At 36.6% G+C, this 27,153-nt stretch overlaps 1 protein-coding gene across 2 annotated transcripts in view; it reads right to left on the bottom strand.

The window, feature by feature from the left end:
• LRP12 (LDL receptor related protein 12) overlaps positions 1 to 27,153 on the bottom strand; it is a 93,633-nt gene that overhangs the window by 43,137 nt on the left and 23,343 nt on the right. The window contains exon 2 of one of the 2 annotated variants that reach the window (XM_055546470.1): positions 9,355 to 9,411. The exons of the other annotated variant lie outside the window; for it this stretch is intronic. Coding sequence (XP_055402445.1) covers positions 9,355 to 9,411 — 57 coding nt within the window. The remainder of the gene's footprint in view (positions 1 to 9,354; positions 9,412 to 27,153) is intronic. 2 annotated transcript variants of the gene reach the window in all.

Genomic DNA, 27,153 nt, shown 5'->3' with positions numbered 1-27,153 from the left:
TTCTGAAACGTCAGCCTTGCCTGAAAAAGATTTGAAGTCAAATATAAAGAAGATTCAAGACTGGGCTAACCTGAGAGCTTTTAGCTACAGATGTTATAAGGTAGGAACATTCAGCAGCTGTATCATTGGTGAACTGGGAATAACTTATTAAATTTCATAAATAAAAACTTTCTAGCTCAGAAAGCACTTGTTCAACATCTGCACCTATTAGCAACCAGAAAGTCTTAAATTTCAGGGTAGTTTCTGCTTAACCATTAAAGAAAGCCAATCTCATTCTTTTATTCTTTGCAATGTCAAAACTCTGAGCCATGAATCTGAAAAGAAGTAAACAGTTACATTTCTGAACAGTCTGGGGAAAATAAAAGGTTGGGACTTTAATAGAAACAAGGTAGGAAACAAGTTAAACAGGAAAGGCATGATTATATGCGGTTTAAGTGCTCTCGTTTCTTGGGGGTAGCTCTGTAAATTAGTACAATCCTTTCTGAAAGCAATCTGTCAAAAGGTTTTCAGAGTCATTAAATTCTTTATGACCTTTGATAGAGTAATTCCAATTCTAGAAATCTATGCCAAAGAAATAATCTCAGAAATTTAAAAAAGGGCTAAATATATATTAAATTGTTCCTTGCAACATAATCCAGACTAGGGAGAACCCACTGGGAAAAAGCCCAATGATATGTTTAAGAACATTACAATATAGCCAGAGGATGGAAACTTTACTATATAGGTATTAAAATAATAACTATGAAAAAAATGTATTCTATACAATGTTAAATAGAAAAGGCAGGACACACAATTACTTATAATCCAAATGCAAATACAATTATTTTTAAAGGTATACACAGAGTACAAATGAAATAAATTATAATATTATTAGTTACTAAGAATACAAGGTTAGTGGGTGATTTTTGTAATCTTTTTGCTCTTTTTCCAATTTTTATAAATATTTAATGTAATTTATATAATGTATTAACAGAATTTGTGAAAACAAAAAAATGATTTGGAAGTAATTAAAAGCAATGAGGACATAATCAAATTACATCTAGAAATATTCTTTTTTTAAAAAATTGAAGTACAGTTGATTTATGATGTTAAGTTTCAGGTGTCCAGCAAAATGATTCAGTTATATATGTATATATGTGTGTGTGTATATATAAATATATATATATATATATTCTTTTCTAAATTCTTTTCCATTATAGGTGAGTGCACCTAGAATTATTCTGATTCAAATACATATAGATTATATAGTAAAATTCAAAGCAGATACATATTAAAAATCAAATATATTTAATATGTATAAATCAATCTGATCTAAAAAATGTTTCATTCTATGTAGGAGATGAACAATAAATTAGCCATTTTACAAACTTAGACATTTAAAAGAGAACAGGAGGCATTTAACTTAGGCATTTTAAAAAAAGAATATTAAAACAGCCTTCCTACTTTCTTATATACAATTAAATTACTTACAATTTCTATGATAAAATTTCATGATTTATGTATGAAATTATGTAAAAAATTCTAAAGAAAGCAAGCATACAAAAAATAACACTTTATCCAATCATTCTTTTCCATTATACAACTGTTAGATGTATACTTTTTGCTAACTCCCATTTTCTCGTGACAATTCCTATAGCATAAGAACCAGCAAAAGGATAAAAACATATCTCTTAGCAAAGATTTGAGGAAAAGGAAGATGAAAATGACCAGAATGCTAGAAATAGAAATAAATTATCTGAGGCCTAAGAACCCAAGCTATATTATTAATCATAAATTACTAATTCCCATAAAAATTCATATGAATAAACAAAACTAAGTACTTAGTACTACTCACAACTAAGTAAAGAAAAATATTAAATCATTTACCTCTCACCAGACATTGTAACTAGGCTTTTTATAAATTCATGATCAACCTTAACGTGGTCATTATTTACCACAGGACTTACTACATTAAGAACATACTACAGGTGCACTTATCGCATGTCTATCTTCTCAATTCTATGGTCAGTTCTTTGAGACAGGAATATTTTTAAAATTAATTTTATTAGAGTATAGTTGTACAGTGTTGTGTTACTTTCTGCTGTATAGCAAAGTGAATCAGCTATATATAAATGTATAGCTGATATATATATGTATCTCCCCTCTTTTTTGGATTTCCTTCCTATTTACCACAGAGCATTGAGTAGAGTTCCATGTGCTATACAGTAGGTTCCCATTAGTTATCTGATTTATACATATTTAGTGTATATGTCAATCCCATTTTCCTAATTCACCCTACCCCTCCTTTCCTGTCCATATGTCCATATGTATCCATATATCCATTTTCTACTTCTGCATCTCTATTTCTGCTTTACAAATAAGTTCACCTGTATCATTTTTCTATATTCCACATATAAACAGTATTATACGATAATTGTTGTTCCTGTTCTGATTTACTTCACTCTATATGACAGTCTCTAAGTCTCTCCACATCTCTGTAAATTGCATCATTTCATTCCTTTTATGGCTGAGTAATATTCAGTAGTATATATGTGCCACATCTTTATACATTCTTCTGTGGATGGACATTTAGGTGGTTTCCATGTCTTGGCTATTGTAAACAGTGCTGCCATGAACACTAAGGTGCATGTATCTTTTGGAATTATGGTTTTCTCCAGGTATATGCCTAGGAGTGGGATTGCTGGGTCACATGGTAGTTCTACTAAACTAAACTACTAAAATAGTTTAAGGACCCTCCATACTTCTCTCCATAGTGGCTGTATCAATTTACATTCCCACCAACAGTGTAAGAGGGTTCCCTTTCCTCTACATCATCTCCAGCATTTACCGTTTGTGAATTTTTTGATGGTGGTCATTCCAAATGGTGTGAGGTGACACCTCACTGTAGTTTTGATTTACATTTCTCTAATAATTGGTGATGCTGAACACCTTTTCATGTGTTTGTTGGCCATCTGTATGTCTTCTTTGAAGAAGTATCTATTTAGGTCTTCTCATTTTTGATTGGGTTGTGTTTTTGATATCAAGCTGCATGAGCTGTTAGAGTAATCCTTTGTTTGTTGCTTCATCTGCAAATATTTTCTCCAGTTCTGAGGGTTGTCTTTTCATTTTGTTTATGGTTTATCTTGCTGTGCAAAGGCTTCTAAGTTTCATTAAATCCGAATTGTTTCTCTTTGTTTTATTACTCTAGGAGGTGGGTCAAAAAAGATCTTGCTGTGATTTATCTCATAGCGTGTTCTGCCTATGTTTTCTTCAAAGAAATTTTTAGTTATCTAGCCTTACATATAGATCTTTAATCCATTTTTGAACTTATTTTTGTGTATGGTGTTAGAGAATGTTCTAATTGCATTCTTTTATATGTACCTGTCCAGTTTCCCAGCACCACTTATTGAAGAGACTGTCTTTTCTCCATTGCATATTCTTGCCTCCTTTGTCACAGATTAGGTGACCATAGATGCGTGGGTTATTTCTGAGCTTTCTATCTTGTTCCACTCATCTATATTTCTGTTTTTGTGCTAGTATCATGCAGCCTTGATTACTGTAGCTTTGTAGTATAGTGTAACGTCAGGGAGCCTGATTGCTCCAGCTCTGTTTTACTTTCTCAAGAGTGCTTCGGCCGGGCTTCCCTGATGGTCCAGTGGCTAAGAATCCACCTTGCAATGAAACGAATACCACCAGTTTGGTCCCTGATCCAGGAAGATCCCACATGCTGCTGTGCAACTGAGCCCATCTGCCACAACTACTGAACCTGTGTACTGCAACTACTGAACCTGTGTGCCTAGAGCCTGCGCTCCACAACAAGCAAGGCCACCACAGTGAGAAGCCCAAGCACTGCCACAAACAGTTCCCGCTGGAAGCAACTAGAGAAAGTCCGAGTGCAGCAACAAGGACCCACCACAGCCAAAATATAAAATAAATCTTTTTTAAAAAAAGGACTGCATTGGCTATTTGAGGTCTTTTGTGTTTCTATACAAATTGTAAAATTTTTGGTCCTAATTCTGTGAAAAACGTCCTTGGTAATTTGACAGGCATAACACTCAATCTGCAGATTGCTTTGGGTAGTATAGTCAATTTCACAATCCAATTCTTCCAATCCAAGAACATGGTATTTTTCTCCATCTGCTTGTGTCATCTTTGATTTCTTTCATGAGTAACTTAGTCTTGAAAGTGAAAGTTGTTCAGTCATGTCCAACTCTTTGAAGATAGCTCTTTTGCCTCCTTAGGTAGGTTTACTCCTAGGTATTTTATTCTTTTTTTTTGTTGCATGGTAAATGGTATAGTTTCCTTAATTTCTCTTTCTGATCTTTCATTGTTAGTGTATAAGGATGTAAGAGATTTCTGAGTATTAATTTTGTATCCTACAACTTTACCAAATTCATTGATGAGCTCTGCTGCTGCTGCTAAGTCGCTTCAGTCGTGTCCGACTCTGTGCGACCCCATAGATGGCAGCCGACCAGGCTCCTCTGTCCCTGGGATTCTCCAGGCAAGAACACTGGAGTGGGTTGCCATTTCCTTCTCCAATGCATGAAAGTGAAAAGTGAAAGTGAAGTCGCTCAGTCTTCTATTGGCATCCTTAGGACTTTTTATGTATAGTATCAGGCCATCTGCAAAAAGTGAGAGTTTTACTTCTTCTTTTCCAACCTGGATTCCTTTTATTTTTCTTCTCTGATTGCTGTTGCTACAAATTCCACAACTATGTTGAATGAAAGTAGTGAGACTGGATATACTTGTCTTGTTCCTGATCTTAGAGGAAATGCTTTCAGTTTTTAACCACTGAGAATGTCTGCTGTGGTTTTGTCATATATGCCCTTTATTATACTGAAGTAGGTTCCCTATATGCTCACTTTCTGGAGAGTTGTTTTTTTTTTTTATCATAAATGGATGATGAATTCTGTCAAAAGCTTTTTCTGCATCTACTGAGAAGAATATATGTTTTTTATTCAATTTGTTAATATGGTGTATCACATTGATTCGTTTGCATACACTGAATAATCCTTGTACTCCTGGGATAAATCCCACTTGATCATTATTATGATCCTTTTAACATGTTGTTAGGTTTGGTTTGCTAGTATTTTGTTAAGGATTTTTGCATCTATGTTTATCAGTGATATTGCCCTGTAATTTTCTTTTTTTGTGGTATCTTTGTCTGGTTTTGGTATCAGGGTGATGGTGGCCTCGTACAATGAGGTTGGGAGTATTTATCCCTCTGCAATTTTTTGGAATTGTTTGAGAAGGATAGGTGTTAGCTCGTCTCTACATGTTTGACAGATTTCACCTATAAAGCCATCTGGTTCTGAACTTTTGTTTCCTGGAAGATTTTTAATCACAGTTTCAATTCCATTACTTGTGACTGCTTATGCCTATGTGTGTGCTCTGTTATGTAGAGCCTTTGTGACCCCATGGACTGTAGCCCACAGGGCTCTTCTGTCCATGGGATTTTTCAGGCAAGAATACAGGACCAGGTTGCCATTTTCTCCTCCAGGGGAATCTTCCTGACCCAGGGATCGAATCCGGGTCTCTTATGTCTCTTGAATTGGCAGGCGGATTCTTTACCAGTATCATCACCTGGGAAGCCCCTACTTGTGATTCGTCTGTTCAGATTTTCCCATCGCTTCATGTTGTCTCTGCAGAGCCAACAGCAGTCCTCTCCCTAGAGTCACTTTCCTAACCCCATGTTTTAGCATTTGGCCGCACCCGCATTGGCAGCTTCTGCTCTCATGCTGGGGTGCCCAGGGTAGATTCTGGAGGAGGCTTTGGCATGGATGGGCCACATGGGCCCCAAGTGTGGTCAAAGGAGACTTTGGTGGTGGTGGCGCTCAGGACCCTGGAACCTGCAAGAGTGGGCAGAGGAGGCCTTGGCTTGAGCAGCACATGAGCCTGCTCAGTTGGGAAGGAATATTTTTACTTACTCCTATCCTTCTTGGCACAAGGTACATATCAGGTGTTTAATACAAGCTGAATGAATTTAATTCATTACAGTTAGGGTGACTGTATATTCCAAATTGTCTAGGATAGTTCTGGTTTGCTTGTGGTATCAGCATATTGAAAACAGTGTACCCTTTTGCTTTCAAAGTGTCCTGATCTGGGTAATAAATTACCTTAAAATACTATAGCACATAAGTTAAAATTCTTAAAAAATGTCATTAAAATTTCCGGAAAGTAAAGAATGAACGAGCTAAGGTGCTAAGCACTGTCGAATAAAGCAGCAGAGGTGAAAAGAGCAGGTGAAGAGCAGAGGCACGCAGCTCCATAGAACACTGAGCCACCTCATCACTTTTGCTGCTTGCTGGTCCCAGGAAAGAGCAAATCCTACATTTAGAGATTCTTCCAAAAGCTAATTTCCCATTTATAAGAGCAATGAAAGGGCTCTCATTTCAACTAGGTATACAAGGAATTCAGAAGGCTTATACTATACCAAGCATTACACCTTCTATAGCTCCATACTGACTAAAGAAAAACTGCAATAAATCTGTACATCCAAAATCACGTTTTGAGAGAGCATCCATTTATATTTTTAATGATATGATTGGGATACACTTCATCTTAATCTTCTCTTTCCACAAAAGAAAGACTTTATAAGACAAACTTTCAGGAAAAACAATAAGCCATTAATAAGGTTTCACTGGACTCTGAAATTAATTTATTGATATATAAATACATTTAATTCAAACACTCATTTTGTTACAGACTGAACTGTGTTACCCCTAAGACTCCTATGTTAAAGTCTGAACTGCCAGTACCTCAGAATGTGGCTGAATTTCGAGACAAGATCTTTAAAGAGGCAACTAAATTAAAATGAAGTCTCATGGGTGGGCCCTATCTAATGTGATGGGTGTTCCAATAAGGAGAGATCAGGACACAGATACACAGAGTGAGGACCATGAGAAGATACAGATAGAAGACAGCCATCTACAAACCAAAGAAAGGGGCCTCAGAAGAAACCAACTCTGCTAACACCTTAATTTTAGATTTTTAGAGAAAATAAACCTATGTTATAAATCCACATAACTCAGCCAACCAATATTTTCAAATATCTAATTCATATTACAAAATCATGCATGGTGGAAAAAAACCCCTTTAAAGGGAAAGAATGGTCATTGGATTTTTGTAAAACAGGGAACAAAAGTTCACTGATGCAGTTTCAGATCCCATTTGCAACTAACCTTTAAGAAACCACCACTTGTTGAGTTCTGGCATTATATCAAAGAAGAATCTTCACAATTATCCGAAAAAAGTTCTGGAAATACTCCTCTCTTTTCAAATTACACATTGGTGTACTGCTGGATTGTCTTCATATTGTCAAACACAGCAAAACGTTACAAAAGGCTGAGTGCACAGATGTCAGAATCCAGGTACTCCTTTATAAGCCAATCTTTAAAAAGTTTGCAAAACTGTAAAGCAATACCATTCTTCTGATGTTCTTGTTTTGGAAAATGCATTTTTAGTAAAATGTTATTGATGTAAAGATGCCATGGATTTACTACTTTCATATGCAAGTAAATGAAGAAGTTTTTAAACAATTTCTCAGTTTTAATTTCCAATACAGTAAATATCAGTAGCTATAGCCTATATAAACATAAGCTCTTTGAAGTCCTTGTTACGGGATGAATTGCATCCTTTCCAAACTCATTTGCTGAAGTCCTAACCCTCAAATGTGACTGTAATTTGGAAGCCAGGCTGTAACTCATAAGGATGGGACCCTAATCCCATAGGACTAGGGTCCTTATAAAGAAGAGGAAGAGACACCAGAGTACCACCTCACTTGCTCCGAGAGCACACACAGGAAATGTCATGTGAGGACACAGTGAGAAGGCACCACCGGCAAGTCAGGAAGAAAGGTCTTATCAGAAAACTACACCACCAGCCCCTGACCTTGGACTTCTAGCCTCTAGACTGTGAGAAACTAAGTATCTATTATTTAAGCCACTCAGCCTATGGTATTTTGTTATGGTAGCTGCCTGAGTAGACTAATACATACAATCCCTGATATTGTTAAAAGTTTACAAGGGGTCCTGAGACCAAAAAATTTGAAAATCACTGAATTAGGTAATAATCATTTGGCTGTGTAAATTAAACATTTGTAAACAATTTCTTACTTCATAGTGACAACTTGGAAAAGTCATCACAATTCTCAGTAGATATCCAAAGTAGAAAAAGGGAGAAAATTAAGGTCAACCCTAAATAAACCTTTTTTAACTTGATATACATAACTGTATAATATTTGAAAGCATATGAAAATGGGGAAACACACTGTAAAATAATTAACATAGGCTGCAAAGGCACCTGTTTTTCACTTTCAGGAAACCAGACCTGTCGATCTGTTTGGCCTGTCACAGGCTAACTCCTTGACGACTTCTTAAGTCTATTAACTTTTTAAATATAAAATCAGATCTAAAACAAAAGAGGAAACCTTCAGTTTTGCTTAATGAGAAAACCACAAAATTGTAAGAAAACATGAAGAAATCAAGAAGTAAACTGACAAACACACCAAGTGCAATTTTTTTAACTACAGAAAACTCATTAAGAATATAGGGAATAATAGTAAACTCTATTTCAGTTTATGTGAAAATCAAAGATTTTGCTCTCCAAGTAACTGTACTTGATAAGGTAAAAATGGTATCAAAGTTGTAGAACTCACCTAAGAATGAAAAAAAAAAATTAATTGAATTACAGTTGATTTACAATGCTGTGTTAATTTTAGGTGATAGATTATTTTCTATTAGTTTATTAAAAGATATTGAATATAGTTCTTTGCCCTTATTATTTATTTGTATATTAAGAATGAACATTTTAATAGTTATGGACCCTTAAGTAATTATTAATTAATAAAAGCATTTAAATGAGTGGGAAAATGCATTTACCTTAGCAAGTTTCTGAATCTCATAGATGCAAAAATGTTGTTGGGGTGCTTTTTAGTAACATATAAATTGTGCATTCAAGTACTACAGTTTCATGTATAGTAGCATTTCATCTAAAACATCAGGCAAAAATGCTAATTTCTAAGGCTCCAATGCTATGAACAGCATTCAAAATTACATTTTAATAAATTTCATTTCATATAACTTTGTATGGAAAGAAAACACAAATTCAACTTGAGCTAACTTTTCTCTTGGTTCAATGTTTGTACAGAAAAATAATTATGCAGTCCGTCTGGAAAAGTATAATCAATCCACAGGCATGCAAGTATCAATTTTATCTGTGAGAATTTCTCCATGTTCCAGTTCTTTCCTTATTACATGCTGCAAAAAGCAGTAATAATTTTTATAGCCAAATATCACTTCATAAGATACCAGGTGGCCTTCAATATTTACCATATAAGTCATGCATGAAATTTAAACATTACAAAAAATGACTTACCAGTTGACACTCCTGAAATATGCACATTTTCAGAATGTTCTGCAAGAGCACCATTTCCTAAAATTAAACATAATGAATAAACTAATTTCCAAGATAAAATTAAAAAAAATTTTTCAGATTCTCCCTCTAACAGAAAAACAGCTACTTAGAGCTACTTATAATATTCAGAAACTAAATTAAAGTCTCATAATAATCTTCAAAACAATACTATAAAGCCCCAAATCATAATCTTAGTAAGAACAACAAAATGTTTTGGAAATCACAAGGTAGTGTAATATAAAGGCCAAATATATAGATGTGATTAATACCAGAAAGAATTTTCTATCAAGTGAACAGTCGAAAGAGAACTTAGTACTATTACTAGAAAAGGGACAATCATAAAGTTTTTAGAACAGCATTTCTCTAAAAGCATGCTTAATCAGTTCACAATGTGCTCATTGCTACAGTCATACATGTTGGTACTTAAAAAAAAAGGTCTTGCATTGCACTGTCTTCTAAATCTGTCAACATTTTCTTATCAACAACTCTAACTGTCTTTAGGGGCTTCCCCTGTGGCTCAAATGGTAAAGAATCCGCCTGCAATGCAGGAGACCTGGGTTCTATCCCTGGGTTGGGAAGATCCCCTGGACAAGGGAAAGGGTACCCACTCCAATATTCTGGCCTGGAGAATTCCATGGACTGTATAATCCATGGGGTCACAAAGAGTTGGACAAGACTGAGCAACTTTCAATCAATCAATCGTCTTTAGAGTAGAGACATAATATTATCCTATTTTGGTAGCCCCTGATTTTCTATACCTCCTACCACAAAGTGGGCACATGGAAGCATTCAAATAACTGAAATTAGTTACCAAGTGTCAGCTAGAAAAATAGTGTTTAAAAAAGACTCCTTTTAAAGTAGAAACTATTTACTACTTTAAATGAGTAAACAGTGTCCCTCAGGTATTATTCTTAAAAATTTAATTTAGCTGTATTATGAAAGATTTCCATCAACCTCTACTTTTCTTGTACAAGTTGCTCATGTTTAGTTCCAAAGTTTTGTCTTTGTCTATGCATTAGGTCAATTTCCAGCTGATAAAGCATTCTCCCTAATGCAGAGCACGTTCAGAGGAAGCTAGGTGGGAGAAACTTCAATGGCAAAAGCAGAATTCTCTTTGCGGGTTCAAAGAGTGAAGATAATAGCAAATATTATAATTAATAGTTTATCTTTTAAACCACCACATTTCTGTGGTTGCTTGATTACTGTTTAGCATCCCCCAAGGCACTAAGAGGGATCTTCACGACCCAGATAATCACGATGTTGTGATCACTCACCTAGGGCCAGACATCCTGGAATGTGAAGTCAAGTGGGCCTTAGAAAGCATCACTATAAACAAAGCTAGTGGAGGTGATAGAATTCCAGTTGAGTTATTTCAAATCCTGGAAGATGATGCTGTGAAAGTGCTAAACTCAATATGCCAGCAAATTTAGAAAACTCAGCAACGGCCACAGGACTGGAAAAGGTCAGTTTTCATTCCAATCCCAAAGAAAGGCAATGCCAAAGAATGCTTAAACTACTGCACAAGTTATGCTCAAAATTCTCCAAACCAGGCTTCAACTATACATGAACTGTGAACTTCCAGATATTCAAGCTAGTTTTAGAAAAGGCAGAGGAACCAGAGATCAAATTGCCAACAACCACTGGATCATTGAAAAAGCAAGACAGTTTCAGAAAAACATCTACTTCTGCTTTACTGACTATGCCAAAGCCTTTGACTGTGTGAATGACAACAAACTGTGGAAAATTCTGAAAGAGATGGGAATACCAGACCACCTGACCTGCCTCTTGAGAAACCTGTATGCAGGTCAGGAAGCAACAGTTCGAACTGGACATGGAACAACAGACTGGCTCCAAATAGTAATAGGAGTATGTCAAGGCTGTATATTGTCACCCTGCTTATTTAACTTATATGCAGAGTACATCATGAGAAATGCTGGGCTGGAAGAAGCACAAGCTGGAATCAAGATTTCTGGGAGAAATATCAATAACCTCAGATATGCAGATGACACCACCCTTATGGCAGAAAGTGAAGAAGAACTAAAGAGCCTCTTGATGAATGTGAAAGAGGAAAGTGAAAAAGTTGGCTTAGAACTCAGCATTCAGAAAACCAAGATCATGGCATCCGGTCCCATCACTTCATGGCAAATAGACGGGGAAACAGTGAGAGACTTTATTTTTTTGGGCTCCAAAATCACGGCAGATGGTGATTGCAGCTATGAAATTAAAAGACGCTTACTCCTTGGAAGGAAAGTTATGACCAACCTAGATGGCATATTCAAGAGCAGAGACATTACTTTGTCAACGAAGGTCTGTCTAGTCAAGGCTATGGTTTTTCCAGTGGTCATGTATGGATGTGAGAGTTGGACTATAAAGAAAGCTGAGCACCGAAGAATTGATACTTTTGAACTGTGGCGTTGGAGAAGACTCTTGAGAGTCCCTTGGACTGCAAGGAAATCTAACCAGTCCATCCTAAAGGAGATCAGTCCTGGGTGTTCACTGGTAGGACTGATTTTGAAGGTGAAACTCCAATACTTTGACTACCTGATGAGAAGAGCTGACTCATTTGAAAAGACCCTGATACTGGGAAAGACTGGGGGCAGGAGGAGAAGGGGACGAGACAGGATGAGATGGTTGGATGGCATCACTGACTCAATGGACATGGGTTTGGGTGGATTCTGGAAGTTGGTGATGGACAGGGAGGCCCGGCGTGCTGCGGTTCATGGGGTCGCAGAGTCGGACATGACTGAGGGACTGAACTGAAGGCACTAAGGATGACAGAACCTGTGTTTGCCTGCCTCACCACTGTATGCACAGTTGCCAGAACAGAGCAGGTGCTCAAAGAGCTAATGAATGAAGGGAGGCCATGGGAGGGCCAAGACAATGAGATGAAATCATGCTAATTAAGCACCTGATACACAGGACTGGAAAAGGTCAGTTTTCATTCCAAGCCCAAAGAAGGGCAATGCCAAAGAATGTTCACACTACCACTGCACTCATTTCACATGCTAGTAAGGTTAAACTAAAAATCTTCAAGCTAGGCCTCAGCAGTACATGAACTGAGAACTTTCAGATGTACAAGCTAGGTTTCAAAGAGGCAGAAGAACCAGAGATCAAATTGCCAACATTTGTTGGATCATGGAGAAAGCAACGGAGTTTCCAGAAAAACATCACTTCTTCTTCATTGACTACACTAAATCCTTTGACTGTGTGGATCACAACAAACTGTGGAGAATTCTTAAAGAGTTGGGAGTAACAGACCACCTTACCTGCCTCCTGAGAAATCTGTATGCAGGTCAAGAAGCAAGTTAGAACCAGACATGGAACAACGGACTGGTTCCAAATTGGGAAAGGAGTACATCGAGGCTGTATATTGTCACCCTGTTATTTAATTTATATGCAGAGTATATCATATGATTTGCTGGGCTAGACAAATCACAAGCTGGAATCAAGACTGTTGGGAGAAATATCAACAATCTCAGATATGCAGATGACACTACTCTAATGACAGAAAGTGCAGACAAAATAAAGTCTCTTAATGAAGGTGAGACTGAAAAAGCTGGCTTAACACTCAACACTCAAAAAACTAAGATCATGGCATCCAATTCTATCATTTCATGGCAAATAGAAGGGGAAAAAGTGGAAGCAGTGACAGATTTTTCTTGGGCTCCCTCACTGCAGATGGTGACTATAATCATGAAATTAAAAGATGTTTTCTCCTTGGAAGGAAAGGCATGACAAACCTAGACAGCATATTAAAAAGCACAGACATCATTTTGCTAACAAAGGTCCAAATAGTCAAAGCTATGGTTTTTCAGTAGTCATGTATGGATATGAGAACTGGACCATAAAGAAGGCTGAGTGCCGAAGAACTGATGCCTTTGAACTGTGGTGCTGGAGAAGACTCTTGAGAGTCCCGTGGACTGCAAGGAGATCAAACCAGTCAATTCTAAAGGAAATCAACCCTGAATATTCACTGGAAGGACTGATGCTAAAGGCCCAATACTTTGGCCATTTGATGCCAAGAGCTGACTCAATGGAAAAGACCCTGATGCTGGGAAAGACTGAAGGCAAAAAGAGAAGGGGGAGCAGATAATTAGATGGTTAAATGGCATCACCAACTCAACGGATGTGAGCTTGAGCAAACTCCAGGAGATAGTGAGGACAGAGGAGCCTGTTATGCTACACTCCACGGGGTTGCAAAGAGTGAGACGTGATTTAGCAAATGAACAATAACAGTGCCAGACACATAGCACTGAACAGAAATTCATTTTTATAGCTATGTAGAATATATTTTAATTATTACTGAAGAATAATAGTGATAAAACAACCTTCTTAGTTCAACTACAGCCTCCAAAATGAAAAGAGATATTATATTTCCCTCCATTAAAAATGATCCAGTAGAAATGGTGGCATAGGTGTGTAAGTTGTATTTAGTACACAAATAAATCGGATCAGTTATTTATATAAGTATTGAACATTAGTACCACAGAAGCCACATTTTTCCCAGCAATATTAAATGATACAGACACAGAAATGAAACTACTAGAAAGCTCCTACATTATTTCTTTAATGTGTACAACTTACGAAAATTGGTAGCATAAACAAAACAGTAAATAAGAAATAGATTCAATAAACAACTAACTACATTTGCTAAAAGTCAGTATAAATTGCCCAAATCTTTGCTATTTACAAGAAGATCAGCAGTACTGGCATTACAGGGAACTTATTAGAAAGGCAGAGTCTCAGGCCCTACCCCAGATTACTGAATGAGAATTTACATTTTAACAAGATCATTCCCCTGCTCCATTGATTTGAACGCACATTAACATTTGAGAGGTAGGGTTTAAACCTTCTACTTCTAAAGTAGCTACAACTCCAAATTAAAGCTGTGTAATCTATGACCCTAAGATTCAAATACCCTTAAAGTAACATATTACATTATCTTCAGAAGAGTTTTAATATTAGATATATTTTATACATTAAATTTTTATTCTAATTCAGTAAACAGAATAAAGACAAGCAGAAAGAAAACAGTAACAATGTAGTATTCAAGACTGTGGGTTCTGGACTAGATTGCCAGGATTCTAACACCAGTTCCAATATTTACTTGCTGTGCAATTTAGGGCAAGTTATGTAACCTCTTTGTGTCTTAATTTCATCTTTAAAACAGACTAGATAATACCTATCTTACAGGGTTTAGGAGAATTCTTTTAGTAGAAAAAAACAGAATTTAATCTATACCCCCATTAGCATGTAAATGAACAAATTAAAAACAGCCTTACAATAAAATATTCAATAAACCAAATTAACTCTATATGTGGTGGTGGTTTAGTCGCTAAGTCATGTCCAACTCTTGCGACTCCATGGACAGTAGCCTGCCAGGCTCCTCTGTCCATGGGATTCTCCAGGCAAGAATATTGAAGCGGGTTGCCATTTCCTTCTCCAGGGGATCTTCAAAACCAGAAATCAAACCTGGGTCTCCTGCATTGCAGGCAGATTCTTAACCAACTGAGCTACAAGGGAAGCCTAATTCTATGTACTCACATGAAACGATACACCCACTAAGTTAAATATGCTTCAGAATAACATTAGAATATGATCTAATTTTAATTTTTATATAGTTAATGCATATGTTTATATAAGCATAAGATATATGAATGCATGTGTGTGTGTATATATATATACACACATACATATATGTATGTGTGTGTGTCTAAGGGTACACAAACTGAAATTAAAGAGGAAGACCTGCTTTGTGTACTTCAGCATTGACCGAATTTACTACAACAGGCACAGATTCCTTTTAAAAAAACTTATTCATATTATCAAAAAAATAGAAGAGAATACATATAGTTCATTTCCCACCATTCTAAATAAACAAATCTTATAAATATTGTATGAAATATTATAATTTCAGAAGTATTATTGATTTTCAAAACCAACATAACAATACTTTTAAGTCATAAAATATGATACTACCAACTTCCTATAAATTTACTCTAATTTAAAAACAATCCTATTTAAAAGCTAAAAAAAGATGATAATTTCTGGTAACATCAAATAACTGTCCCTTTTTTGAGGATTACATTATACTAGATATTTCCTACTCTAAGTATCACATGAAATAAGTGGGCTGCTTAATTGAGGTATACTTGCCATTTTTACAAAAATGCCACTTACAAAACACACGTTATAAGCTGAGAGCACTGACCCAAATTGCTTTGTTAGTACAAAGTTCATTATATTTCCCCTAATGCCCAGCCCCCAACACCCGAGAAGAAAACCCCATACGTATGAGGTTGAACACACACTACCTCCTCATTGCAACTACAGTGCAACCATGCAAGATATTCTCACATAAGTCACCCTTTAAAGTTGCTATATACTGCAATAATACACAGTCTGGTAAACCATTACTTCTATAGCCATACATTGTATGCGTATGTGTGCACATGCTCTGTCATGTCCAACTCTGTGCCATCCCATGGACTGTAGCCCGCCAGGCTCCTCTGTCCATGGAATTTTCCAGAGAAGAATACTGGAGTGGGTTGCCATTTCCTCCTCCAGGGGCTATTCCTGACCCACTGATTGAACTGGTGTCTCTTGCACCTCCTGCATTGGCAGGTGGATTCTTTATTACTGGGCCACCTAGCAACTGACTAATTAGTTAGTGGACCAGCTACTTAGCTAGAACTTCTAGAAAAAGTTTTATTATCACTTAAGGAAATAATTTTTAAGACTTAATTTTTTTTCATTCCTATGTGAACCGTGAACTTCCTGATATTCAAGCTGGTTTTAGAAAAGGCAGAGGAACCAGAGATCAAATTGCCAACATCCGATGGATCATGGAAAAAGCAAGAGAGTTCCAGAAAGGCATCTATTTCTGCTTTATTGACTATGCCAAGCCTTTGACTGTGTGGATCACAATAAACTGTGGAAAATTCTGAAAGAGATGGGAATACCAGACCACCCAATCTGCCTCTTGAGAAATTTGTATGCAGGTCAGGAAGCAACAGTTAGAACTGGACATGGAACAACAGACTGGTTCCAAATAGGAAAAGGAGTTCATCAAGGCTGTATATTGTCACCCTGTTTATTTAACTTATATGCAGAGTACATCATGAGAAACGCTGGACTGGAAGAAACACAAGCTGGAATCAAGACTGCCGGGAGAAATATCAATAACCTCAGATATGCAGATGACACCACCCTTATGGCAGAAAGGGAAGAGGAACTCAAAACCCTCTTGATGAAAATGAAAGTGGAGAGTGAAAAAGTTGGCTTAAAGCTCAACATTCAGAAAACGAAGATCATGGCATACGGTCCCATCACTTCCTGGGAAATAGATGGGGAAACAGTGGAAACAGTGTCAGACTTTATTTTTCTGGGCTCCAAAATCATTACAGATGGTGACTGCAGCCATGAAATTAAAAGGCGCTCACTCCTTGGAAGGAAAGTTATGACCAACCTAGATAGCATATTCAAAAGCAGAGACAGTACTTTGCCAACAAAGCTTCATCTAGTCAAGGCTATGGTTTTTCCAGTGGTCATGTATGGATTGTGAGAGTTGGACTGTGAAGAAGGCTGAGTGCCGAAGAACTGATGCTTTTGAACTGTGGTGTTGGAGAAGACTCTTGAGAGTCCCTTGGACTGCAAGGAGATCCAACCAGTCCATTGTGAAGGAGATCAGCCCTGGGATTTCTTTGGAAGGAATGATGCTAAAGCTGAAACTTCATTACTTTGGCCACCTCATGCGAAGAGCTGATTCATTGGAAAAGATTCTGATGCTGGGAGGGATTGGGGGCAAGAGGAGAAGGGGACGACAGAGGATGAGATGGCTGGATGGCATCACTGACTCAATGGACGTGAGTCTGAGTGAACTCCGGGAGTTGGTGATGGACAGGGAGGCCTGGCATGCTGCGATTCATGGGGTCGCAAAGAGTCGGACACAACTGAGCGACTGATCTGATCTGATTGACCAAATTCCAAAGACAATTGGTCCCACTTATAATTCTTCTTACCAAGGTAAAATATGGTTCTGTAATTTCTGAAATACGAGAGAGAATCTTCTAAAAGAGATATGTACTGTTTTATGAAAAGAGACCACAGGGTGATGAATTTGAGCTCTGGAATCAGACTCTGTGGAATCAAACCTTAGCTTTACTATTTATTTTATTCATGAACCTTAATTACACAATTTCTCCTAAGATTTACTCACCTGCATAAACAGAATATTATCATTTAGAGAATGTCTTAATTTATGGTCTTTCCATCCTTGTTGCTTTGTATCTTTCTTCCTGTTTATTCTTATTCTATTAGGAACTAAAGTTCTTAAAAAAAAATAGCTAATAAATACTGCTAAGATGTGATAGATACATGTCAGACACCTTAAGGGCCTCACAAGGCTTCCCTCAACTTATCCTTAAAAAAAGCAGTTCACTTTAAGGCAAGAAAACCAGCTTATAGCAAGTAATTAGATGGATTAAAAATTCAAATTCAAAGTCATTAAAAAGTTTGTGCTCCTTACTTAAAAAACAAAAAGAATGCGGGCGTGAATATACCTACTTGCAAAAGAAACAGTACTTAATTTCTTAACTTTCAGAATTAAAACCCACCTGCCACAGCTACTCCAATTTGTATGGAAGATCACTGGTTTAAAAGTTAATGAGTAGCAGTTACAAGTCACTTATATGATCAGCATCCTACAATCTTGTTTTCACTGTGCAGTGAGAAGAAGTATGAAACATGAAAATATGTACATACATATTTATATATACATCCAAAGCAAACATCATTTCTATTCTACTTAAAGAAAAATTTCAAAATTGTAAATAGGGCTTACCAAACTCTCCAAAGTATGAGCCTTCCCAACTACTCCAAAAGTTTCCTCTCTTATGATTCACTTTTCCACTCTATCTCTTCTTTCCAGAAATATTAGATTTCACTTAGAAAAGAGTCAGTTGTGTCTTTTGCCTTTGGACTTTAACATATTATTTTTTTAGGAAGGTATCTCCTGATTCCCTCATACTAGGTAGGTCATTCTGTTAACAGGCTCCCATAGTACTGTCTGGAGAGGCAATGGCACCCCACTCCAGTACTGTTGCCTGGAAAATCCCATGGACGGAGGAGCCTGGTAGGCTGCAGTCCATGGGGTCTCGAAGAGTCAGACACGACTGAGCGACTTTACTTTCACTTTTCACTTTCATGCACTGGAGAAGGAAATGGCAACCCACTCCAGTGTTCTTGCCTGGAGAATCCCAGGGACAGGGGAGCTGGCGTCTATGGGGTTGCACAGTCGGACACGACTGAAGCGACTTAGCAGCAGCAGCATAGTACTGTCACTTTCTGAAAACTTATCACACTTGTATTATCTGTGCAGTGTCTAATGTGTGACCTTAATCTAGGTGGGGGAAGGTGGGTGGGTGCTGGGACATAGCTGGGTTTGTTCTGTTTTGTAACCCAGTGACTAGCACAGAACCCAACACACAATAGGAGATACTTGGTCCAAATCTGATCAAATAAACGAATGAACAGTAGGTTGATGATATGTAAGTAAAAGGCATAGTCTTTACCACCAGAGTTAATTATCTATTGAGAAAATAATTTAAAATATATGAAACAGAAGCAAACAATATAAAACCAAAATAAAATTAGCAAGCTTCCTACTCAGGTAGGAAGCTCTGGAGGCTTTTCTACTAAAAATGGGAATGGAAGATAGGAGTACCCACAATATTAGCCATGATATTAACCCAGTGCAATTACACACAAAAAGACAATTATAGGCATAAGGACTGGAAAAGAAGAAGTAAAATGACATCTATCTGTATCTGATATGATTGTATATGTACTTGAAAAACCCAAGACAGTCAAGAGCAAAATTATAAAAAATATGATAAATTAGCAAAGTAGGAAGATATAAAATAAGCATACAAAAATAAAACATCTTTATAGAAACAAGCAACAGCCAGTCAGAAGATAGAGAAGATACAATTTTTAATAGCAACAAAGAAAGATTTTTAAAACCTCAAACACAGCAACTCCTGCTGCTGGTCCTGATGAAGCAACGGATAATGGACCAGCTTTCTCCAGGTAGAAAGCTAATGCAATACAAGAACTCTTTTTGTTTCCCAGAGATCTTTATTTCTCAGAGATCAGTTTTATATTGCCTGCTGTCCCATGTCTGAAAAAGTTGGAAAAAAAATAACAAAAGTTCAGACATGAGACAATAGGCAGTTCTAACCAACAAAAAGAGCAAGAAATCCAAAGTGGACTTACTAATACCATTTTGTTAACTGTTTTCTAGTTTTTTCAATAATTCCTTTGTTCCTTTTTTCTTCTCTTACTTTCTTCTTTGTGATCTGATGATCTTCCGTGGTGGTCTGATAAGCTTTCTCTCTTTTGTGTAGCTACCATAGGTTTTTGCTTTGTGGTTCTTATGAGGCTTAACTATCTTATAACAGTCTATTTTAAGCCGTTAACTTTCAATGCACACCAAAGCTCTACATTTTTACTCCCCCCATTTTATATTTTTGATGTCACAATTTATATCTATTCACCCTGAGTATTCATGATAAATTATTTTAGTCACAGTTACTTTTAATACTTTTGCTTTTAAACCTTCGTACTAGAGTTATAAGTGATTTACTAATCACCAATACAACATTTGAGTATTCTGAATTTAACTATATATTTACCTTTACCAGTGAGATTTATACTATTATCTTTTCTTGTTTCTAATTAGCATCCTTTCAGTTCAACTTGGAGAAGTTCCTTTTAACATTTCTTGTGAGGTGGTAGAGTGGTGAAGTCCTTCAGCTTTTGTTTCTCTGGAAAACTCTTTATCCCTCCTTTAATTCTGAAGAACAACTTTGCAAGGTAAACTATTCGTGGTTGGCAGTTGCTTTTTTTTTTTCTTTCAGCACTCTGAATATAGCATGCTACTCCCTTTTGGCCTGCAAAGTTTCTGCTAATAGTCTTATGAGGATTTGCTTGCATGTAACAAGTTTTGTCTTGCTGCTTTTAAGATTCTCTCTTTCTCTTTTCACAATTTAATAATGTATATATCAGTCTGCTTGATGCTGTCCATAAGTCTCTTAAACTATCTTCACTCCTTTTCAAATTCCTTTTTTGTGTGTGTTATTCATAAAAGATGCAAAAAGCCAACCATGAAGAATTTAAAAGAAGTAGTTGTTTCTAGATAGGATGATTATTGTATTAGATGTTGTTCTCGTACCCAGATGAAATTTTCCTAAATTGTGCAAAGGGTATAAGAGAATTTGTTATGCCCTTGTAGACGTGAATAAACTTGCCTCTGACATTTCTACTACCAATCTGTAAAGAAAATAAGGTACTGGTAACACTGTTCTAACCAGATTCATATGGCTTGTAGATTTCTTTTCCCAGGTATTCTTATATTTTCTATGATCTTCCCTAAAGCCATTATCAGTAACTGCTGGTTTACGGAACTCTCATCCTTCTTACCCCATTTTGGAAAATCAGAACTGCAGTTCTGTTTTCCAATCATCAGATCTTTCTTTCCTTCTCTCATTCCCTGTAAGTATTTTACCACCTAAGTCAGAACTCGTTAAGTCATTTAGAGTCTCTGGATGAACTCCTATAATCTTTGTACCTGTGTCCTTCAAGAAGACTCTCAGATACAATTACTCTTACCCTTTCAGTGTGAAGAGTAGTATATTTGACAGAGAGGACATAAACATCACCAGTATTACACCATCTGTCAAAGTAACAGACTTATATTCTGTTATTCTTTATTCTACAAAGAAATGTTTAAAAGGCTGCTTTGTTGTCCTTGGTATTTTTGCTGAACTCAATCTGTGTTTTCTCTATATTACTAATAATAATGCTTTTACTTTTGGTTATTAAATATCCTTTTTATCTTGGGAACATGTTCTTAATTAGTCAAGTCATTGAGGAATCACTTAATTTCCTCAGTTTTTTCTACCATTCATTCCTTTTTGGGAGTTTGTGATTTCAATAACCAGAAATTTTTGAGATCTTAATAATCTCCCCAGACTTTCTTTCCAGATTTTCATGTTGTGGAGGCACTTTTTTTGGTCTAAATTACTTTAGAGTATTTAGGTCTTAAGCTCTGATTCTGCCTAATCTAATTTTTTTAAAATATTATTTATTTATGGCTGCCCTGGGCCTTCATTGCTGCATGTGGGCTTTCTCTAGTGGTGAGTGGGGGGCTACTCTTTGTTCTGGTGTGTGGGCTTCTCACTGCGGTGGCTTCTCTTACTGCAGAGCGTGGGCTCCAGGATGTGTGGGCTCTAGGGCGCAGGCTCAGCAGTGGTGGTACATGGGCTTAGCTGCCTCATGGCATGTGAGAGCTTCCCAGACCAGGGGTTAAATCCATGTCCCCTGCACTGGCAGGTGGATTCACAACCATTGGACCACCAGGGAAGTCTCCCAATCTCATTTTTTTTTTTTTTAAAGTGATTTTAATAGTCATTTCTACCTGGTCAAATAAGGTATAGAGAAAGTACACTGTTACAGACTGAAATGTGCCCCTCAAAATTAGTATGTTGAAGCCCAAATGCCCAATGTGACTATATTTGGAGATATGGCCTTGAGGGGGATAATTAAGGTTAAAGGAAGTCACAAGGGTGGGGACCTAATCTGATAAGACTGTTTCTTTAAGAAGAGATATCAGATATCTCTTTATTTGTGCAAAGAGAACAGACCATGTGAGGACACAGTGAGATGGACACTGCAAGCCAGGAACAGGAACCTCATCAGAAACCAACCCTGACAGCACCTTGACCTTGGATTTCTAGTGTCCAGAACTGTAAGAAAATAAATTTGTGTTGTTTAAGCTACCCAGTCTCTGGTATTTTGATAAGGCAGTCCAAGCAGACTAATAAACACACTTTTCCCAGGTCATGGCTAAACAAAGATGTTTGTGAATGCCTTAGAAGTGTATAAAAAATTCAGAACATTCTTTTGAAAACAGGCTCCATAGTGTGTAACGAATATCTATAATGAGATGTTTTGTGCAAAAAAAGGTTAAGAAATCGCTTGGAGACAGAGCTTATTTTCCTGCTTTATTTAATTACTGGTATTCTAAAACTATTATTTCTATAGCTTTTTAATTGTAGGCATTCATTATGGATTTAATAGACTTTTATGAACTGGCCTGAACCTACCTGCTACTTAAAATAATAATAATGATCATTTACAACATTATTTTTTATGGAAATAAACATTCTAATTTTCAAAGCACATTAAAAGACATTTGGGAATTCACTGTTTAGGCTTCCTATATTATGTTAGTAAGATTTTACGCTGGAAATATCTTCAAATAAGGGCATGATGAACTATTAGTCAAAGAACAACAAGTTACCTGTATTCAGAGGATGACTCATATCCCTGAAAGAACATGCAAGACAGTTATGAATCCCACTGCTGAGTACCTCAGTGACCATGTTCATGCAGATGGAAATAATCTTTATTGTAAAACAGCTTGAAGCATTGATGTAAGAACTCACAAAACAAACTAGAAAGGGACTCAGTTAAAGATTATATGGGTTCAAAGGTTCCTACCTGTGACTTCTACCTGTGACTTCGGTGTTTCACAAGAGTAAATATGAAGGTTTGAATGGACTCAGAAATCCAGGAAAAACAAGAACCTGTATTTCCAATGAGATTTACTGACATATAGTTCACACAACATGTAATTTATCGTTTAAAGTGTACCATCCATGGTTTTTAAAATTATATTCAAAAAGTTGTGCAACCATCACTATCTCATACCTGAATGTTTCCATCAACCTCAAAGAAAATGTGTACCTATTAACAGTTATTTCTCTTTTTGTTTTCTTCTAGCCGCTACATCAACTAATCTAGTTTTTGTCTCTATGGGGTTTTCCTATTCCAAACATTTCATATAAATGGAACCGTATAATATGTCATCTTATGTGTCTGGTTCCTTTCATCATGCATAACGTTTTCATGGGTAATCCATGTTGTGCCACAAATCAGTAGTTCATTCTTTTTTGTGGCCCAATAGTATTCCATTATATGGATAAATCACATTGGGCTAATCCATTCATCAGCTGGTAGACATCTACTTTTTGTGAATTTTGCTATGGATATATATACAAGCTTGTGTGCAGAAATGTTTTCAATTCTCCTGAGTATATTCATCGAGTGGAATTGCTGGGTCTTTTGGAAAACTCTATGCTTATCTTTCTGAGCAAATGCTGAACTTTTTTCCAAATAGCTGTTCAATTTTACATTCCCAACAGCCATGTGTAATGGTCCCAATTTCCCCATATCCTCAACAATACTTTTTTATTGTCTTTTTATTACAGTTAATTCTGGTGGGTGTGAAGTGGTATCTCACTGTGGTTTCACTTACATTTCCCTAATGAGTAATGATGTTGAGGTTCTTTTCATGTGTTTATTGGGGATGTGAATATATTCTTTGGAAAAACATCTATTCAAATCCTTTGCCCATTTCTCAATTAGCTGAATTGTCTTTTTGTTTTTGTTGAGTTGTGAGAGTTTTTACATATTGTGCATATTAATCCCTTATCAGATATGTGATTCACAAATATTTTCTCCCATTCTGTAGTTTAATTTTCCACTTTCCTGATGTAAAGATGTTTTTTGATGTTGAAATAAGTGTTTGAAGTATAGGTATTTTCTGATTTTGAGACAATCCAATTAGTCTATTTTTGTTGTTGTTGCTAGTGTTCTGGAGTCCTATCCAAGGATCCATTTTGTAATTCAAGATCACATAGATTTAATTCTGTTTATTTCTAAGCATGTCACAGTTTTAGCACTTATATTTGGTCTCTGGTATATTTTGAGTTAACTGTTGTGTACAGTGTAAAAAAAGGGTCACATTCGTTCTTTTGCATGTGGATAACCAGCTGTCTCACAACTGGATGAAAATATTATTTTTCCCCAGTGAATTATCCTGGCACTTGTGTTAAACGTCAGTTGGCTATAAATTATTTACTGCTGGATTTTCAATTCTGTACCATTGATCTAAAATATCTAAAATATATATCCTTATGCTAGTACCACACACTTTTCATTACTGTAGCTTGACACTGTATTGATACTGTAGCTTCTGAAATTGGGAAGTATGAGTATTCCAATTTTGTTCTTTTTTGAGATTATTTTGGCTATTCTGAATCACTTGAATATCTAAATCAATTTATCAATAATTTAATTAATTTATTTGGCCATGACATACAGTTTGTAGAATCTTAGTTCCCCAACCAGGGATTGAACCCAGCCCTCAGCAATGAAAGTACAGAGTCCCGACCAATGGACCAACAGACAATTTCCTCTAAATGAATTTTAAAATCAGCTTGTCAATTCTGTAAAGACAGTTGAAAATTTAATATAGATTGTGTTGAATCTGTAGATCAACTTGGGGAGGATAAAGAATACTAATTCCTAACAATATTAATTCTTCAGATACATAAATATGATGGACATCTTTCCATGTACTTGTTGTTCAATCACTCAGTCGCATCCAATTCTTTGTGACCCCATGGACTGCAACACGCCAGGCTTCCCAGTCCTTCACCATCCCCTGGAGTTTGCTCAAACTCAAGTCATTGAGTCGGGGATGCCAGGCAACTATCTCATCCTCTGTCATCCCCTTCTCCTCCTGTCTTCAATCTTTCTTAGCAAAAGGGTCATTTCCAATGAGTTGGCTCTTCACATCAGGTGGTTTTGGAGCTTCAGCTTCAGCATCAGTCCTTCCAGTGAATACTCAGGATTGATTTCCTTTAGGATGGACTGGTTGGATCTCCTTGCAGTCCAAGGGGCTCTCAAGAGTCTTCTTTAATACCATAGTTCAAAAGCATCAATTCTTGGGCATTCAGCCTTCTTTATGGTTCAACTCTCACATCCATACATGACTACTGGAAAAACCATACCTTTGACTATACGGACCTTGGTCAGCAAACTGATGTTTCTGCTTTTTAATATGCTGTCTAGGTTTGTCATTTCATCCAAGGAGCAAGCACCTTTTAATTTCACAGCTACAGTCACTGTCCACATGATTTTGGAGCCCAAGAAAATAAAGTCTGTCAGTGTTCCCATTGTTTCCCCATCTATTTGCCATGAAGTGATGGGACCAGATCCCATGATCTTCATCTTTTGAATGTTGAATTGGAAGCCAGCTTTTTCACTCTCCTCTTTCATTTTCATCAAAAGGCTCTTTAGTTCCTCTTTGCTTTCTGCCATAAGGGTGGTGTCATCTGCATATCTGAGGTTATTGATATTTTTCCCGGTAATCTTGGTTCCAGCTTGTGCTTTATGCAGCCCAGCATTTCACATGATGAACTCTGTATATAAGTTAAATAAGCAGGGTGACAATATACAGCCTTTACATACTGTTTTCCCCATTTTGAACCCGTCCATTGTTCCATGTCCACTTCTAACTGTTGCTTCTTGATCTGCATACAGATTTCTCAGGAGGCAGGTAAGGTGGTATGGCATTCCCACCTCTTTAAGAATTTTCCAGTTTGCTGTGATCCACACAGTCAAAGGCTTTACACTGTCAGTGGAGCAGAAGTAGATATTCTTCTGGAATTCTCTTGCTTTTTCTATGATCCAAAGTATGTTGGCACTTTGATCTCTGGCTCCTCTGCCTTTTCTAAATTCAGCTTGAACATCTGGCTGTTCTTGGTTCACGTACTCTTGAAGCCTAGCTTAGAGAATTTTGAGCATTAGTTTGCTAGCATGTGAAATGAGTCCAATTATGCAGTAGTTTGAACATTCTCTGGCATTCCCCTTCCTTGGGACTGGAATGAAAAGTGATCTTCTCCATTTACTAGATATTCTTTTATTTTTCCCACAATATTTGGTAGTTTCTGGGTATTAGTTTTACATTTTGTTACATTTATTCTGAAGTATTTTATTCTTGTTCATGCTATTGCTAATCAAATTTTCTTAAGTTGATTTTCAGTTGTTCATTGCTAGTGTGTAAGAATCATTTTCTTATATTCTGCAATCTTGCTGAATTTATTAGCTCTCATGGGCATTTATGAATTCCTTAGGATTTTTATACACAAGTATGTCATATCTATAGACAGAGATAGCTTTACTTCTTCCCTTCTAATTAAGATGCCTTTTTCCCTTGCCTATTTCTCCTGCCTAGAACCTCCAATACGACGATGAACAGAAGTAGTGAGAGAAGATGAACATCTTTGTCTTGCTCCTGGTCTTAGAGAGAATATTTCAGTCTTTTACTGTTAAGTATGATGTTAGCTGTGGGTTTTTCATAAACGCTGTTTTTCAGGCTGAGGAAGTTCCTTTTCATTTCTAATTTTTCTTAGTATTTTTATTATAAAATGATATGGTTAGTGTCAATTGCTTGTGTCTACTGAGATGACTCTGTGATTTTTGTCCTTTATTCTATCAACATGGTATATCACATGGATCGTCCTATGTTGAACCTCACATTCCTGGGAAGAATTCATTTGGTAACAGTTTACAATTCTATTTATACATTACTGGATTTGGTTCACGAGCACTTTGTTAAGAAGACTTTTGCATCTACATAAGTAAGGCAAGTTGGTCTGTAGTTTCCTTTTTCTGGTATCAAGGAAGTACTGGCCTCAAAGAATGACTTGGGATGAGTTTTTAAAGGATATATATACATTCACATACACACTGTGTGCTCCTACTTATGTATTTTACTTGCATTTAAGGAAACAAGTATATTGCTTTTGCTTCTAATTTTTCTTCTTGCTTTACTAAACTTCATATTTT

Source organism: Bubalus kerabau, chromosome 14 (genome assembly GCF_029407905.1).
Source record: "Bubalus kerabau isolate K-KA32 ecotype Philippines breed swamp buffalo chromosome 14, PCC_UOA_SB_1v2, whole genome shotgun sequence".
NCBI classification, from domain to species: Eukaryota; Metazoa; Chordata; class Mammalia; order Artiodactyla; family Bovidae; genus Bubalus; species Bubalus kerabau.
This window is presented reverse-complemented; position numbering and strand designations above follow the sequence as displayed.